A 19,756-nucleotide genomic window follows, 5' to 3' on the forward strand; every position below is an offset into this window, starting at 1 on the left:
AAGGGGGGGGGGGAGGAAAGGAGAAACAGGAGGGAAGAGAGAAAGAGGAAAAAAGAGAGAGGAAAGAAGGACCGAAGGGAGGAAGAGAGGGAGGGAGGGAGGGAGAAATACAGATACTGTGGAGGCCATCAATCAGATGTATCTGTCTCCTACTTTCTTCCTCAATGTATTTTTGCACATTCTTTGCCAACAATAGAATTTATAATTTTGCAAACATATGCCCCCAGCCATATTTCAAGCAAATGAACCCACAAATATCTAAAAAAGAACTTAGAAGACATGAATTTGTAGCTTCTTTTGGCTGAAAGAGGAGCCGTAGATGAGTCCCTACTTTTTCAGTCCGCACAAAGGGGGCCAGCTTCTCCACAGCCTCCACAACGAAAGGGAAGATACGGGAAGAGCACAAGTTGGAGACGTAAGAGATCCCTTGTTGCGCACAGAAAATCTTTTCCCTTCATTTACCTCCGACAAAGGGATTATTTTGAAATTAAAGTGAAAGCCCTTACTGTCCCAACAAAGAACCATAGGTGCAAGATCGGCACACAAGAAAAGAGATTTGGCTCCATAAACCTTGACTTTCTCCACTTATATACACAAAATGATTTTATACACTCAGAACATTTTTACATTTTTCACAAGGATCCCCTTATGTCTCGAGGGGAAAAAAATCTGCCATTCAATGCTTAGCTCAACTAAAACCTATTTACTCCTTTTAATAGCCGCGTCTGCTGCTGATTTTTTTGTATCTGTACAAATTTTTTTTCTGTGCTAGGCACAAAGCCGGGCATTTTTCAAAAGAGGGGATTAGAACATTTGCAAGCACCAGACAAAGAGCGAATCCCGTGCAAAAGAACACCGTAGTTTATCCAATTTTCGACTTAGTGCCATTCAACTGGTCATTTATGCAATGTCATCCGACCAAACAACATGTTTTACTTATGAGGGGGAAAAGTTTGTTAAGTGTAGAGACCAAGATTCGTTTCTTCTAAGGAAATAAACATCTTAACAGTGTGCCAGAGAATGGGAGAGAAAGCGGTTCACTCCCTTGGAGAGCTTCAAGGCCCTTTACCTTCTACATTTCAGATATTTCGAGACCTTTTTTTAATTCTATATTTTTTTTATATTCTTGGTTTCCTCTTTTCAGTTTATTGCTCATACTGAGGGATATACTCCAAGATACTAAAAGAATTTGAGGAGTATGATATATGACATATTTATGTATCTATGTCTATAGACACATCTATATATGCATATATCATTGTTATGTATGTAGATACATGCCATATATATATATATATATATATATATATATATATATATATATGAAGCAAGTTGTAAATCTGGCAAGTTATTTTCTTCCACTCCTCCTGGACTTAGTTGGCAGAATGAAAAAGAAAGAGAAAAAAAGTAATAGCTACTTTTAAAAAGAGAAATAGGGAGGGGATGTGTGGGAGAAACCCGTCTCTCTCCTTTTATTTCTTCCTTTTTAAAACATTCATCAGCATATGCCTCATTTCAAATGCAACAAATGTAAATATACTTTTCCCTGCACAGAATTTTAAGTGAAAGTCCAATGGTTTGGAGGGCGGTCTAAGTCTGCCTAACAGATGCAAACAGTCTTGTGGCTTCAGTTCCATCTTTGAGTCCCCTAAAAAGATTTGCTATGGCCAACAAAGGAAACTGTCACACCTTTTCCCATCACTGCTTTAATTTATGCTCAGTCTCCAAGTTTTTTTTTTTTCATATTGATTTGATAATCACTTTAAGGCAGAACATTTAAAATAAGAAAGAGCTCGTGAGTAGGTTGAAAAGGGGGGTCTTACAGGCCTGCCTCAATATGGTGAAAATGGGGAAGCGAAAGGGAGCCAGGGCTGTAAAGGTTGTTTTGTAAAGTGGGTTTTTATTATGCACCGACTCTCTCCGCATTTACTTAACTCTTCACGGGCTGTTGGGTAGGTTAACACCCTTCAAGGCCTCTTTCATGTCCAATACCTCGTTTGTTTGTAAAGGAAAATGAGCCTTTAACACATTTCAACTCAGGAGAAAAAAGACAGAGAGAGAAATTTTTTATTTTTCTTAATAAAAAATCAGCAAACCCTTTCCTTCTTCCCAGCTCAAATGATCCCTCAATCCATTAGGAGCCTGAAGACCTACAGTGAGTGAACCTGAAGGTGTTTCCTCTCTAAGGCATATTTTGGGTAGGATACTCCTACTCTGTGGTAAAGCAGAACCAACATCAGATATCTTGAAGCCTGCACTTGAAATGGCTCCTCTGAGCTCCCAAGAAACCCACAGTGCCAGACTTGACACTTTCAGTGTAATTTGCTCCATGCAGAAAGTGCCGTGGAAACTGTCTGTATATATGCTATGTGCCTTGATGGGGACTCAAAGGGCTTCTCATTCCCTTATGCCAAGATGAAAGGCACTCAGGTGCTTTGAAGTGCAATATTGTATGGTGCTGCAAAATGCATACCTTAAGATTTATACAACTTTTAGATTGTGGTTTTTCTGGCACTTTTTTCCCCCTTGAAATCACGTGTGCTGCCAAACTTGCTCCAGCTCAATGGTTGCTTTTAAATGTCTACTACAGGGTTATTGGGATATGGGGGTTCAAGGAATGGGGCAGATTGAAAGACTTAACTCATGTGTTCACACCTATTAGTATCTATTTGAGTGCTTTTATTTCTTTTTCTTTTATTAAGGGCTCCGTGGAAGCCCAATGTGGGCTTGTTCTCAATGGTCAAGGTGGAGTGATAAGAAGAGGTAAGTGACATGTTAAAATGAAACATTCTTCTCTCATCTGATACTTTGTTTTGAAGATCTGGTGGTGCTTGTAACCATCAGACACTTGTCTGATGATTAAGAAAACAATTACTCTTGGTCAATTACTTTTGTCCAACACAGGCATAGTCCCTTCCTCCATTGAGGCTTGGATCTAGCCTCTTCCCAAAAGACCTACAAAAGAAGAGATTTGCTGTTTCTCATGGAACAATGACAGAATCAAAGTTAGAAGGGGGAAAAAAGAAAAAAAGAAAAGAAAGGGAAAAAATCCTTGTCACACCTCCTTTCCCCATCACCACATCCTCAAGCAGAATTTCTGGTCTCTTTTAGCCCCAAATGTGCCAGCCACCGCCTGGGTGATTGAGGTGATGGTGTTAGCTTGAGGCTTTGAAGGATACTGTGAAAGGCTAGATTCGTTGAGGCTTCAGGGAAGGCTAATGAAACACCAATATTGTAGCTGCCCTTATTTTTCTAAGTGTCCAGAACATTTCTTTCTTTAAGGGAGGTGGGAGGAGGAGGTGGTGTTAACTGTACCGGATAAAGCTTTCTTGTTCCCATCTGTTGAGGAAAACATCTGAATCCAGAGTTACCCATGGAATCGGAAGGTGGGGGGGGGGGGGGAAGGCCAGAGTTGAGAGCTGTTGATTTTGGCTCAGACACTGAAGGGGGCTGCATCTCAGATGTTCCATTCTGACAAAAGGTTTTGAACTATGGCATTTTAAGGGCCTCAAGGCAGTGCAGATTTTGCTAGCCTCCCCACTTAACTGTACCCAGAGCCTCTGAAGCTCATTTTCCCAGCAAGCTGAGTAACCCGAGGAGCACACAAGGCAAGGGGACCAGCTGTTATCCCAACTTCATACGAATTAATAAGATGTGGCCTATTCACCAGGACTAATTCCAGCTCCAGGGTCACAGTTGTCTTTAGTAACTGAACTGCTAAAGACTGAGTCACTTCTGATGGCACCAAATAAATGTCCTTCAGTCCCTGTCCATCTCTTTCAAAGCTTGTTGAAAGATTCCAGTGCTTTTCCAAAGAAAGCAATGGATTCTTTCATGTTTAAACGGCAGGCTTTAGAACCCAATGTCCAATGTGAAATTCCATTTAAATTGAGGAAGAAAGAAAACAAAGATTGCTTTTTTTTTTTTGGAACTTGACGATTGTCATAGTGGGTACTTGGAACTTCCATTAAATGCAAAATAGCCATTCAACTCTGTTGTTTCACCCCATAGAGGTTTTTCAAAAAATTACTAGTGTTGCTCGATGAGGAGTTCTTAAAATGAGCAATATTATGCTTACCAGCCAGGCTAATATTCAGCCATATTGAAGTGACATGAAATAGGCCCAGACTAGAAAAAATTGAAATAAAATACACATACTGTTGAAGGGAGGGATTAAAAATGCACGATGAAAGAGGAATCAGGTGAGGTGTGCTGATCTGGGTCTGTTGGGGCGGTCACACTAAAGGTGAGGCTGAACACTGAGGGCGCATGGAGACGTCGGTGGTGCTGAAGGACAGCGCCACTAATTAGCGCCCAGAGCCGGCTCCTCCCAGAGTCCGGCTGGCGCTACTGCGGTGGACGCGTTCAGTTCCGCACTTGTTCCAAGATCACCTTCTCAAATGCCTGGAAATTGCATCAGATCTTACAATAGCTGCCAGAGGGTGGGAATTATTTGAGATCGAGGGCGGGAGCTGGAAGGGAGGTGGCTGTGTAATTAGTTGAATTTTTGGAGAGAGATTTAAGGGACACCCCCGCAGCATGCCCCAAAGAAAGGTCAACGCTCTTGGGTAACTATAAAATGAGAACTGCGGTCCGGTCCTATTACAGGCACATAAATGGTCTTCCTTAGGTGATGTTTTATTGTTGTTGTAGAATTTGGTGTCACTCCGTATCACCTGAAAATCAGGTGGAGCCTGCTATTTTAAATCAAATATTGATCTTTTAGGAGAATAGCATGGTTCCAAAGAGGAAGGGGAGGTAACTTGGGGTTTCTGTCTGTATTGTGTGACTAAACCCTAGTCCTCCCTCCCTCAACCCCTGCGAAGGAATTCAGAATTTAGCTGCTGAGTTTATTCCATTTCCACATGTTTAAGAGAAAAGCCAGTTAAATTGTTTGAGCCCAGGAGACCAAGTGTGTGTCTGTGTGCGTGTGTTACTCTGAAACAATCAATGTTCATGACAATTTACAAATGGATAGCAAGGAAGTTTTGCCTAAAGGTTGTGTACATCGTGCTGGATCCCACACAGCCCTAAATCTCAGGACTCCCCATTTTTGAAGAAAAGTTAAGGAAGCCCCTTCTCTCTGTTGTCATGGTAGTGCATTGGATTCTTAACATAAACAACTCAAGTCACCTTTGTTCATCATAAATCAGGAGGACACTAAGTCAAGCACTCTGCCATATTCTGTAATGGTTTTGTTTAGATAGGAATGCCTGTTTCTCTTTTAATCCATACTTTCAAGGTGACTCTCCACAGGAAACATGATTTCTTGAAAAGCACAACTTTTTGCCATTTTTCCTCCCCTGCTAAGTTCTCTGATAAACTTACATTTCTGACAATTTCCAGAATTTACTGTGGGAGGAACAAAACAGATTTCATTTCCAAAGACTCCTAAGTGCTCTTCTAGAAGAAAGATCCCTAAGTGCCCCACATGAGTTCACCAGGGAGAGATTGTCCTGGTTTGCTGTGTGTGTGTGTGTGTGTGTGTGTTGGAGGACGGAAGAGCACTCAGTTCTTTAAATTTGGCCACTTCTATTAGCAAAGAACAAAATACCATTTCTCTGACTCACTTCAGTAAGTGGTAGTTACATTGTTTTTGCCTATAATGAAGGCCGGATAGCCAAAGAAAGCCCGGAAGAGGGGCACCAACGAGGTAATTACCACCTAGATAAAATATTTGCCACCGCCTCCGAGGTGCCGCTCCCGCACGCTCACTCTCGCTTAATGGTGTGCTCGATTTTGCCCGCAGCTCCGCTACTCCAACCATCAGAACCAATAATCTTTACTTTACCCTGTGCTTGAGTATCGATAGCTTCTCTCGCCTCCGGCTTGGGCTTTGATATGTTAATATTTCTGAGTAGCAAATTCTGCAGAGATCATATTAATGTTGTACGTACAGAGTGGGGCTTTGCCTTCGTTGAATATTCAGATACTGGGTTTCAAAAGGCATCTTGAAGAAATGAGGCTTCTATTTACAGGAGTCGTCTGTGTTTTTAATCATTAAAAAGAAAGGAAAGCCCACTCTTCTTTTCCCCAAGAATCTTCTGAGGCTCCCTCATGGCCCCCTCCCCTTTGTCAGGTGCTGGTCCCTTTCATTTCTTGCTCTGAGAATTTAATAGTAGGAGAACAATGTTGATGATGACGACGACTATGATGATGATGCTAATAATGAGTGGATCCAGATTGGAATTGAGGGGTTAGGGGTTCAATTGGGTAGGGGGCTATGGCCTTGAGAAGAGGATGGAGGGGAGATGAGAAGACCCAGCTTTCCCATATTTGGGTGGAAAGTGACATTTTGGCCCTGGTCTTTTTTGAGAAATCAGGATGGCAAACTCAAAAAAAAAAAAAAAAAAAAAAAAAAAAGGAAGAAAGAAAAAAATGAAAAAAAGTGAAGAGGGGGAAGCGCCCTTGTTTCGCTTTGTGATCACTCTGCCTTGCAGCCCCAGGCTAATTTCAGACGCTTAAATACCGCCATAGCCTCTGGGCCACGCGGAGAGGGAGCGGACCAGGCCACGGGCTGGCAGGAGCACTTTCTGGATTGCCCGTGGCTACACAAAATACAAACTACTTTGAATCAAAACATTTTTGGGGAATTAATATGATCTGAACTCTGCACGTTTTAAGAGAGCTGGAGTTTGTCAGATCGCTTAGAGGTGACTGGCACGCTAAGGAGGAGGCAGTTACGCTGTGGTACAAACATTGTCAGATCTGATTTAATTTTTTAAAAATGCTTCTGTGAAATGGAGTTTAGCATCAATCATCCAGCCTGCCAATAATGGGGTAGATGAACCTGCCTGCTGTCCCCTTCTACAGCCCTCCCGCCCCCCCACCACCTGGCTGCCTACAGTCTGCCTGGGCCAGGAGGATGAGCTGCTTCTGCTCCTTCAGTTTTGTGAGAGCCCTGAGCTTTGGAACTCGACTTTGGAAGAGCCAAAGGCTCTTTCAGCAGCTCCCAGAACGCGTTAAGATTGGAGTGGGGTGGAAAGCCTTGCTTCTCTTTTGTCAGAACCCCCAGAATCTCTCTTTATGAGAATTGCCCAAACTCATCTCTATAGCTCATCCATTTTGAAAACAGAGCCAGAAACACACCTGGAGCCTTGCCTGCCTCTTTAGTCCCCAAATACAGACGCTGGAGAGTCGAAATCCAGTCTCCTTTATATGAAGTCTAAAACTCATATAGTAAAGGGTCTATAGGCATGGTTTCTTGGAAATCTTTTTTTGCTGGCAAGGGGAGATCTTTTTCCATAGCCTACTGTCTTCTCTCTAATTTCTTTATTGCTTTGAAAATCACCAAAAGCCAGAGCACTCCCTGCATTGGGAAATGGGGATTAATTCTCTCTCTCTCTCTCTTTCCGTGTCTCTCTCTCTCTCTCTCTCTCTCTCTCTCTCACACACACACACACACACACACACACACACACACACACACAGCCACATTAAACCAGTAGGTCTCCCCGCTCAGACATCCCTTTCTTTTGTTCTGCCTCGAATCTGCACGGGAAGAAGCGCTTTCAAACCTGGTAATCCATTTATACCTGCAAGGGTATATCCTTCCCTGAAATAGGGCAGTTAGCAGCTGATGCCTCATCTGAGGCCTATTTGATTGCAATTAAACCACTATCCCTTTGCCGTTTGATTACAATTAATATCTGCTGTGGGAGGAGAGGAGCGAGGAGGGTATTACACCAGGGATTTGGGATTGAGAAGGGCGAGGGGCTAGAGAGGAAGCAGCCGAGAATGATCCTACCCCACCCAGCTTCCACGCGCACCTCGCAGAAATGCACCCGCAGAACAAACAGGGACAGGAAACTCCTATAATCGCTTACACATTTTTAATGTGTCAGAAAAAACGAGCGATCACTGGAGATGAAGAAGGGGAGAAAAAAAATCCCTGCCGTTTGTATTTCTTTCATTTGAATTGTAAACATCTGTTTGGCTGTAAGGCGAACAGAACATTTATTTTGCTCTCAAGATTTGGTCTAATTATGTCAACACCGAAGCGGCAGGGAATGGGGCGGCGCTGCGGCTTTGGAGAGGCTGAGCGCAGGGGCCCCGCGCCCAGAAGCCAGCCAGGAAGTATTGATCGCACCTGGAGAGCGCACAGGGCCTCTAGCCATCAGCAGCTCTGTTCTTAGAGAGGAAGGCACCCAGAGGGGGCGCGTGGCTTAGAGGCAGCTTTGGGGGCTCCAGGAGAGCCACAGTTCCTTGGAGACTGCCGAGGCTGTTTCCTCTGCCCTAATTGCCTTGGATGAGAAGGGAAAAAGCGCATTCAGACCTCAGCCTTTCTCTCCCATAGCCCGGCAAAAGGTGGGTGGGGGTCTTGTGCTGCACAGGTAGCGCCCTGAGACGCGGTAGTTGCTCGACACAGTGGTGGAGTTGGGTGGGCTTTACTTAGGTTGTGGAGCACATGTGCATCCATTTCCTGTTGCACCTCCTGACGAGCTGGGGAAATAAGTTGAGCAGGCGTGAACATCCCCATTTTTCAGATGGACAGATCAAGGCCCAGAGTTGTTACTCATCTAAGGTTGCATGGGTGGCTAGTTGGCCAACTTCTTACTTGCAGCCCCGTACTTTTTCCACTCCCCCCACGCGGTGCTTGCACACACGGGGCCAGAGGTCTCCAGGCATACCAGGAATGGCGCAGCCCAACCCCATTTTTCTTCTTGCCTCATGGGATCTAACAAGGTCTGGCAGCCGAAGAATCTGTGTCTGTGTGTCTCATGCCTGGTTTTGTCCCCAGCACAGTAATTCTTTGGCTGACTTCCCTGTAGCTGTGGCAAAGTTATCCCTTTTATGATAGTCATGTTCTAGACAAGTGACCTTAAATAGATAGTCCCTGATTTCTTATGCTGTTTCTATAGCTACAGATCTGAGTTTGAGCATCACTGGAAATAGGAAGCCCCATCTCCAAATTTCAATTTTAAAAATAGTGCCCTCCATGGAAGTATTGCTTCTGTGCACTATGAATGGAAAAGAGATGTACTCTAGAGAAGTTCTGCATGAATACCTTGGTTGTGGCACCAGAGACACCTCTAACTGGAGTGCTGGATCTAGAATGAATGTTACATCATTTCAATAAGAGCTGACATGCAACACAGGCACCATGAGGAACTTCAACTGGTAATACTGGGGATGAATACTGTAAATGGCTTGGTATGGTTGACTCTCATGACTTTCCTCTGAAATCTCATCATTGCTATCTGTAGTCTGGATCTCCAGAATGAAACCCCACCTCCTTGGTTCTTCATTCTAAATGCAAACATCTGTTATGTTGACCTATCACCCTTTTCTTCCTCCCCCCTCCCCAAATAAACCACTGGGAAGAAAGATAGCAGGTTCCCCATGCTGCTGTAAACTCTACAAGTTGCCAAATCTTTAGCCAGGATGAGAGAGTTCCCCAAGGCTGCAGCAATGCCAACTATCAAAGCAACAGAAATTCCCTTTAAAGATGCTGTGACATAAAAAATAAAAGACTCTAGAGTTGATGGCTAATCCTGAATACAAAATAAATCCTCCAGGCAGTTTGTGTGTGTATAAAGAATACTCTTAATATGCAGCCTGTGTAACTTACCTAATAAATGCTTATTTGAGCATAAGCCAGAAGCCCAACCTGGGCTGGATGCAGGAGAGAAAGACCCAGAGCCCAGGAAGATAGCACTTGGCCACATAGCAGATCTAGTGACTTCTCTGGGAGCAGTTGGCTTTCAGTGCATGGGGTTCATTTTGCTAAAAGGGGGTGATTTTCCAAGTGGAGAAAGGCTGATTTAACTTTTTTTTTAAACAATCTTTTAGAGTCTTCTGCATCTCCCTAAAATAGGTTTCTAACCCACTGTAGACTAGTAAAGATAGGAAAGGTCTAAAATTTTGTCCTTCTTTTCCCTTGACCGGCTGGGAAAGTAACACATGCACAAACACTCTTCTCTCATAATTGACTTGAGACCTATTGGGTGAGATTCCTTGTGTCCTCAGTTGTGTATTGGCTATTTTACAAGAGGAGGGAGTTTATGTAAGAATGTAAATTTACTTATGATTCCATGACCATGGGTGGAGGCCTATTTTTGGGAGAGAGCTCTGTGAATTTTGAATGTAGATATTATGATTTCTTAATATTTTTTGCTTTGGATGACCTCATAATGGCCTAAATTCTAAACTTTTGGGGATCCTGATTCTCACAGTATGATGCTAAAAGCCAGCTTCATTGATATCCTGTTCATCTCAACATTTGAGAAGTCACTTAAGAGTTTGTTTGTAAAATGCATTTTGCATCTATAGATATAAAAGGAGACAGCATCAATGAAAGGATGATGGTAGTTTTGGGACCCCAAATCTGGGGAAAATGATGATGATGATGATTAGTTTTAAAAATTCTCTATGACAGGGACAGCTGGCTGGCTCAGTCAGCAGAGCAATCAACTCTTTATCTCAGGGTTATGAGTTCGAGCCCTGCATTGGGTGTAGAGACTACTTAAAAATGAAATATTTAAAAAATAAATAAAATAAAATTCTCTATGACAATGCAAGGTGGGGAAGCACAGGTGAGTTTGTGTTTCGAGCTCCTGAGGCAAGCATTTGCATGATTTCCACAATGTTGACCACAAGGTTAATGCCAGGAAAAGGACTTTGTGTGTATATATGTATGTATACATTTTGAGAGAGAGAGAGCATGCTATGGGGAGGGGCAGAGAGAGAGAGAGAGAGAGAGAGAGAGAGAGAGAGAATCCCAAGCAGGTTCCGAGGTATCAGAGTGGAGCCCAACATGGGGCTCAATGTCACAACCATGAGATCCTGACCTGAGCAGAAATCAAGAGTTGGATGCTTAATTGACTGAGTCACCCAGGTGCCCCCAGGAAAAGGATTTCAATTTGACAGTTAAGACTGTGACGTCTCAGATTTCAAACTAAGGGCCAGCTTCCAGGCACTAGAGTTGGAAATTTAGCCAAGCATACAGGACTCATTTCCAAGTCTGGAGAGGTCTGGCTACTTTAATATTCTCAATATCCTGTCTTCTGTTTGGGGGGGGTCATTAAGAATGATCACCAGCCTCAGAATGCTTAAGGAGAAAGACATTGATCCCAGTACTCTCAGGGGAAGCTTGGATGACAATAAGACAACCAGGAAGAATTCCAGGTAGTACAAGGGTAGAAACACTTTATGAGTAGGGTAAAGTTAACTTGTTCTTTGCACCCAGGTCCAGGACCCCTTTGCCTTTTTAAACATCCTCCCAGGTTCCTTAGCCACTGTGCTCAGAGAACACACCCAAATCTGAATGCCAGAGACTCTAGCAACACAGCATTTCACCTGAGCAGCTTAGTAAAGGAGGTGAGGACCTATGTAGGAGGCAAATGGTGAGTCCTAGACCAGGTCTTCTCAAGCCTTAACATGCACGTTAGCCACCTGGGGATCTTGTTAAAATGCAGATTCTGACTCAGAAGGTCTGGAGTTGGGCCTGAGAGTGTGCATTTCTAACAAGCCCCTAGGAGATGCCAGTGATGCCAGTTGAGGAACACCCTTCAAGTAGGAAGATTTTGGATAATGCTCCCCTGCCTGTTTGTCTTCTTCCACCTACTTCTTTCTCTTTTCTCTCATAGAGCTTGACTTTTGGGGAGATGAGTCTTAAGATCTCCCATAGCTGAAGAAATCAAATGTATGCTCAGGAAAGCAAAGCTTGAATTTGAATTTGCCAGTGAACCTTAAAAACTATGTCCTCAGATTGCTCAAAGCACAAGGAGGCAGCCTTGGACCCCAATGCTATTTAGCACAGTGTCAGTAATATGGATATTAGCTCAGGATTTTTGCCATAAGGGAGGATTGGGCAGAGGGAAACTCTCCTCAGCGATGACCATCTTGGGTCCTCAAGTCTACTTCAGGTGCCTGAGGTTGGGGAATGTACTCTGGTGTCCTGGAGGAGAGCAAAGTTCAAGGGTCTTTCTGGAGCTTGGAGACAAAGTCTTCTGCCCCAGGAGCCCCAGCATGGCAAGATTGCTTTGGTGATTTTGCCATCAGCAGTTATCTTTGCTTTGTTCTCTAATAGTAATAATGATAACAACAACAAAAACAATATTATTGGCCACCAACATTTAATGTGACTGTTACTATATTCTAAGTCTTGCACTGTATTTGACTGTGTGTGCCAATCCTGACAGCTGACATATGGTAGAGGGCTGTGACCTATCATCCCCCGACATGAGTTGAAAGTTTATGACAATAGGAAAATTATTTTTGGTGGTACCTGGGAACTGAGTGACTCAAGTACCTATAGTTGGCAGGTGGATGAGGGAAAAGAGAAGGAAGTTTTCAAATAATTTAGAAAAGAGCTTTCAAACTTTTGTCTATATAACAAGTCACAGACAAAATATATCCATCCATTGTATGTATGTGCACATCTATGCACACACATACACAGAGCCATGGAAAAACAATACATACCCTCTGTGGGGTTCACTGATGGATTTGGGGTTTTTCTATTAATTGAAGTGTTTCTTGGTGTGTATGATGTCAACGTTAGCACTGGTGGGCCAGTAAACACTCTATAGAATGCTGGTTTTTGTTAAAATTAAAAAATAGTGCCCCCACAAACATGTACTGTATGATATTTGAAAGATGAAGCCTTGTTATTTGAAAGGACATCTTCAGAGCAGCTTTCTGAGATGATCCTGGTGGTGTATGTATGGGAGCAATTGTTGCCATGTATTCCCAAATCCCAAGTAGTGGCTTGATATTAACTGTCTTTCAATGATCTCCTCTCACTGTCACTAATATGTGATATACTTCCCCCCCCCCCCAAGGTGGCACCTGTGTGGTCAACCCCACAGACTTGTTTTGCTCTGTCCCTGGCCGTTTGTCCCTTCTCAGTTCAACTTCCAAATACAAGGTGACCATTGCTGAGGTGAAGAGGCGCCTCTCACCACCCGAATGCCTCAATGCTTCACTGTTGGGAGGCATTTTGAGAAGGTAAGACATTGTTTTCTGGCTGTACTGATACCATATTCCTCAACCCTCAGTCCGTAGACCTCCTATCTCATGTTGAATTCCCCATCTGGTCAAATCGCCTCATCATTTCCCTCAGAATGTGAACTTTCAAAACCTAGTTTTTATTTGTTTCTGGACAGAGCAAAATCCAAGAATGGGGGTCGCTGCCTGAGAGAGAAACTGGATAGGCTTGGCCTGAATTTACCAGCAGGAAGACGGAAAGCAGCCAATGTTACCCTCCTTACTTCCTTAGTTGAAGGTATGAGTTTTCAGCTCTGCAAAGTAATGATGGGAAGTTAGCAATCCTCTGGAACTCAGGTTTGTTAGATTATGCTGTTTCATGTTTTGTCTATAGTATTAAGCAAGACAGTTAACAGTTACAGGTGAATTTCCCAATTAATCATGACATACATGATTAAATTAGACAACATAAGGCTTAGGTAATTCATAAAATGTTGTTTAATTTACTGATCTTGGCAAAAATACAGAAGACAATGCAAGATTTAAGTATTTCACTGGTACTTCCTAAGTAACAGCAACAAAAAAACGGGCTGTGCTATTGTCATTTTTATTATTGTTTATTTTAGAGCTCAGATAAATCTGGCTTACCTCATTATAATTCAGTGCAACATGATCTACAGGATAAATAGTAATCCTTTATAGAGGGTTCACAGGAGTTGAGACATGATACCAAGCCTGAGAGCATATTGTATTAATCCTAGTAGACATCTCTTAAAGTACAGCGAAGTTCCATGGCTTTATGGGTGGATAAAATGAGTTACAGAAGGGTTAAGGCTAACCAGTGGTATAGAGACAGAAGTAAAAATATATTCCCAGAAGTTATTGTTTTCCAATTTACCTTTTCCTTTTTGTTTCTTCTTTAAGGACAAAATTACATATTCTTATTCAAACTTCTTTTAAGAAGAGTATTACTAGAGACTTATTTTTAACTTTGTGGGAGAGCTTTTGAATGTCAAATGCTATTGTCTTAAATATGAATAAAGAGGCCTTGTTACCAAGACTCACCTGAACATACCTGTGACACTTTTCTTGCACTTGTTACTTTCTTCTTTATAAGGCACTGTAGGAAGTGAAAAGTAAGGGAAACACAAAAACAAACATTTTGCCTCTTTCCAGATCATCATTTCATACCATTTACCATACAATTTTGTGAAGCAGTATGTTCTAGACATTTGTTTTAGCAAAATTGCTTGGCTAATTTTGCTACTAATAGTTACCTTTGCTTTGTTCCCTAATTGTGATAATGATAACAACAACAATAATATTATTGGTCACCAACATTTAGTAAGTGTTACTGTTACTATGTTCTGTGTTTTGTGATGTGTTTGCTTGGGTGTGCTGTTACTGAGAACTGACATATCATAGAGGAGGTTGACCTGTCATCTACACATATGGGTTGAGGGTACTGGGAAAAGGACAAAGTAGAAAAAAAATGACTAATGGGTTGATTCTAAAGGGAGACAGATTGCTGCTCAATTTAAGTAAGAAGATAATTGTAATTATAGCTATTTAGTAATAGAACAAAACACTTGTTCAGAATATAATGAAGTGGATTCAAGAGTCATATGAGTGTGGGCACCTGGGTGGCTCAGTCAGGCATCCAACTTCGGCTCAGGTCATGATCTCATGGTTCATGAGTTCAAGCCCCATGTTGGGCTCTGTGCTGACAGAGCCTGGAGCCTGCCTCGGATTCTGTGTCTCCCTCTCTCTCTGACCCTCCCAGCTCACACTCTGTCTCTCTCTCTCTCAAAAATAAATAAACATTAAAAAAATTTTTTTAAAGAATCATATGGGTGGTAGGACTTGATTAGTTCTTAAACTCAATTCTGCAGGAGAATCAACTCAGGAGGTTTATTAAAAAATGTCTGGGCCCCTTCCCTAAACCAATTAGAACTCAGTCTCTGGGGATATGATCTAGGTACGTATATATTTTTTAAACATCCCCAGTGATTCTGATGTATAATGAGGCTTAAGGGATCATTGGTCTAAATGTTTCTTTAGATTCTTTCCACTTCTTTGAAGGACTGACTATGAATGCTCATGAAATTTATAACTGGTGTGAAAATTAAAGGCCCTATGAAAGACACCTTTTCCTGTGGTGTCTGTGAATATACTGGCTAATTTGAACTGAAGAGCCATACATAAAAGGGTATATTCACAATTTTTCTTACTGCTTTTTATGGTGGCCAACCACTGAAGTATTCTGTGTGGGAATCGTCAACGGTACTAACAGAAGGATTGCAGGTTAAATATGTGAACTCCTAGGATGATCTTTGTGGTTTTGCCATCTACTCTTTCAACATACTGTCCTACCATAGGAGTATCTAACTGTGTTCTATTCATTTGGTTTGTGTTCATGGAGGAGTCACATCAGCCTTGGCTGATGAAACATAAGATTTTATTCTTTCCAGATACTTTAATTGGGTGCTTTTGAAATCCCCCAAATCTTTGTGCTGTAGAGAAATAAATCTTTTATTGTTGAATTCCAGGCACTGTGATGGAACTGAGGAAAAGGTATTTAGAGGCAAAGGGACGTTTTATATCCCTCAACCCCTCACATATTATAACCCACAAACTACATATGCACACTTCCCCTTTCTCTCTCTCTCTCTTTCTTTCACACACACACACACACACACACACACACACACACACACATTAGAAGTTTCATTACCATGTGTTCTCTGATTTTTATTCTACTCCCTATTTTTGTGTTCTTTTTAAATGCTGATTATAGACCTACTGAATTTACTTCAGGACTCATGTTGGATCATGAGTCATGACCCACAGTTTAAAAAAATTACAAGTTAGGGGCGCCTGGTGGCTCAGTCAGTTGCATGCCCAACTCTTGATTTTTACTCAGGTCATGACCTCAGGGTTGTAGGATTGAGCCCTGCATCAGGCTTCACAGTGAGCATGGAGCCTGTTTAAGATTCTCTCTCCCTCTCCCACTGCCCCTCCCTGGCTTATGCATGCTCGCTCTCTCTCTCTCTCTCTCTCTCTCTCTCTTTTTATCTCTCTCTCTCTCTCTTTCTCAAAATAAATAAATAAACATTTAAAAATAAGTAAGGAAATTTTAAAAAGTACAAGTTGCCTTAGGATATGAAGAGGACCTAATAGTTGAAGAACAAGGACATGCCAATCTAAATTAAAATAGGCTTCCTTTTATTCCTGAGCTGACAAGCAGAGCAGCAGTTTCATTGTTGAGGACTCTACTGTATATTTTATTCCCACATTTTAGTTGGGTTGGTGATGACAGTTGATGACTCTTTCCAGCCAACAAGATGCCATTTTCTACATTAGGCTCAGAGTGTTGGGAATCCTATAGATGATGCTATAGGATACAAAATAATAGTGCCTCAATTCTGATTTATCAAGCTCCTGGAACATTTACATAGTGAATGCTTCTCTTCAGTACATTTGGGACCTTGATTATTTTTGAGCTAACATGGATCTGATTCAGTTCTTTCAGGTTTGTTTTGATTTTCCAGTTTTAAGTGGTAAATTAAAACTCCACCATATCTACAATTGGTGTTGGTAAGACTTTGAATTGACCATGTCTTTGGGTGATACTTTACTCCTTCCATCAAACATTTTTTGCAAGTGCCAGCAACATTTCAGATTAGTCATCAAAAATGGTCCATCAGCTTTCTTATAAATCTCTAGTCTTGTGGGGAGGAATAGTATTTTTCTTACCATTTTTATTGATATCTCCCCTTTATCTTCCAGATTTTCTACAATAACCCACAGTATATTTGAAAAACAATACCTAGTAATTTAGTTTCTCTTAAGTGGCTTATTTTTTCAAGTTTTTATTTTAATTCCAGATAGTTAACATACAGTGCAATATCAGTTTCAGGTATACAACATAGCGATCAACACTTCCATACAATACTTGGCACTTATCATGACAAGTGCACTCTTTAATACCCTTCAGCTATTTTACCCATCCCCCCCAACCCCTCATCTCTAGTAACCATCAGTTTGTTCTCTATAGTTAAGAATCTGTTTCTTGGTTTTTTCTCTCCTTTTCTCCCTTTGCTCATTTGTTTTGTTTCCTAAATTCCACATAGGAGTGAAATCATATGGTATTTGTTTTTCTCTGACTTATTTCCCTTAGCATTGTACTCTCTAGCTTCTTCCATGTCATTGCAAATGGGAAGATTTTCATTTTTTATGGCTGAATAATATTTCTTTATATATATATATATACACATACCACATCTTTTTTTATCTACTCATCAATTGAAGGACGCTTGGACTGTTTCCATATCTTGGCTATTGTAAATAATACTGCTATAAACATAGGGATGCATATATCCCTTTGAATTAGGGTAAATACCTAGTATCATGATTGTTGGATCATAGGGCAGTTCTGTTTTTAGAGTAACCTCCATACTGTTTTCCCCAGTAGCTCTACCAGTTTACATTCCCACTAACACTGCATGAGTGTTCCTTTTTCTCTACATTCCAATACTTGTTGTTTCTTAAATTGTTGATTTTAGCCATTTTGACAGGTGTGAGGTGATATATCATTGTACTTTTGATTTGCATTTTCCTGATGCTAAATGATGAACATTTTTTCATGTATCTGTTAGTCATCTGAATGTCTTTAGAAAAATGTCTATTCAGATTCTCTGCCCACTTTTTAATTGGATTATTTCTTTTTTGGGTGTTGAGTTTTAAAAGTTCTTTATGTATTTTGTATACTGACAATTTATTGGATATATCATTTGCAAATATCTTTTCCCATTCTGTAGGTTGCCTTTTAGTATACTTGATTGTTTCTTTTGCTGTGCAAAAGCTTTTTATTTTGAAATATCTTAAATGTCTCTTAAGACTGTTGATTGAGACTCTTATATAGTTATTTCTCAAACATCCTGATGGTTCAATATATTATTGGCATTCAATAACACACCCTTAAGCACAAGTGAGATAATATTTAACTGGCTTTATTCCTCATAGGCCAGATTTAGTAATAAATTTCACGAAGGTCAACTTTCTATCATGTTATAGTACTTGTATCTGTCCCTTCCCGGGGACAGATTTGAATATAGCCTTGCCATTGTTTCTATTTTGATAGAAATTCCAAAAAAAAAAAAGTAGCATATGGAAACCCTCGTAGGCATTCCATGTAGAGATGATATAACCTTTGTAAAGGTCCAATCAGTGAAGAGCAAGGTGCCTTATAATGGGGATTGAAATCAGCAAATGAACATTTGTTTTTCAAAAACTACACCTGTCACTGACATAATGGTAGTTTCATCAGGATATTCCAAGTTTCCATGCTTGTCCTGGGCTTTCAATCATTCTGTTTGTATTTTTTTATAATAATTTTTCCCTCTATTTCTTTTAAATTGAGTCATTCAATTAATAGTGCCTTCCTAACATTGTTCTCAAATCAACATATTAAAGTCATTATTTTAGGGATTATTTTAGGAACTTAAAGGAGAGGGCTATTTAATACAAATTTGTAATATATTTGTATAATTCACAACATTTCTGTTACAAATATCATTGCAACTAGTAACCAATGAGATGAAGAACTTGAGACTGATATCTTTTCACCTCACAAAGCTGTTTGAAAAGTGAACATTTTGGTAGGGCAGATGTTGAGTGGGGATTTTTTTGGTCCATATAACATATATCTGGCCTAGAGTGAGATATGAATTTTTGAATCCAGAGTCCCCAGAATGTAATAGCAGATCATATCCCACTTTTATCCACATGTCTTCATCTAATAAGTTTTAGATATATAACTAGTGGTTGATAATGATTTCTTGTACCCCACTTTATCATAAACTTGATATTCTATTCCCTTTAATTGTCTCATCTTGGTATCTATGACATCAGAGAGATGTTACTCTCTGGAAAATATAGTGGATTAGGGTTGTTTAACCCAATACCCTGATCTTCTTGAGGAGATCGTAGGATAATCCCAGACTCTTCTATAGTGGAAATAATTCTATCTCTGGAGATTCAGAGAATTTGGCCAATATTATTGTTCTCATTCTAATACTCTTACTATATATTTATTATTTATGAATCAGCAGCTTCTGTTAGTAGCCTCCTCTGTATTTTATTCCAGAACAATCTTTGCAGAGTTGGTAGCTGCTAAACATGAGGAGTCAATGATCTAGTTGTTCCCGCCCATTGCTCCCTCCTCACTTGAGGTTTTCCAAGATGGCCAAGGTTACAGAGTGTTGCTGCAGGGTAGTTTTGTTCCCTGGGGTAGGGTGCTTTCCTGGGACAGTTCTGCTGAATTTGCAAAAGTTGGTATAACATTCTCAGGCAACACCAGGAGTTCTGGAAGCACAGTTTGAGTCCTTAAACATAAATACCTTGGCTTGTAGTTTGCTGTGACAGGGAGTCAAATTCTGTGTGCGTGTGTGTGTGTGTGTGTGTGTGTGTGTGTGTGTGTTTGCATTTAAAAACAGTGGAGCAGAGAAGGATGTGAATATACATCAGGAAAAGAAAGGGGACTATTTACAAATGTTATATATTATCTCCATTCAGTTTTCAAGTTTGAATCCTTTGTCACTGTTGTTTCCTTCTTTAGTTTTAAACACTGTAAACTTCCAGACCTTGCCCTGCACTTCTTACTTCATGTGAACAGTTGTCCCACTTGCAAAATGTATTCTCTCTTGGGCTAGTACCACCTCCCCCGCCCCCCAATAATGTCGCCTTTGAAATTTTGTCAGACTTTGAGCTGGTTACTTAACCTGACTCAGCTTCATTTTCTTTTTATTTTTTTAATTATTTTAAT

At 40.9% G+C, this 19,756-nt stretch overlaps 1 protein-coding gene across 1 annotated transcript in view; it reads left to right on the plus strand.

The window, feature by feature from the left end:
• The window catches only part of TFAP2D (transcription factor AP-2 delta), a 57,763-nt gene that overhangs the window by 1,609 nt on the left and 36,398 nt on the right, over positions 1-19,756 (plus strand). The window contains exons 2-4 of the mRNA XM_060614514.2: positions 2,703-2,763; positions 12,786-12,951; positions 13,110-13,228. Of these exons, the coding sequence (XP_060470497.1) occupies positions 2,703-2,763; positions 12,786-12,951; positions 13,110-13,228 (346 nt within the window). The remainder of the gene's footprint in view (positions 1-2,702; positions 2,764-12,785; positions 12,952-13,109; positions 13,229-19,756) is intronic.

Source organism: Panthera onca, chromosome B2 (genome assembly GCF_046562875.1).
Source record: "Panthera onca isolate mPanOnc1 chromosome B2, mPanOnc1 haplotype 2, whole genome shotgun sequence".
NCBI classification, from domain to species: Eukaryota; Metazoa; Chordata; class Mammalia; order Carnivora; family Felidae; genus Panthera; species Panthera onca.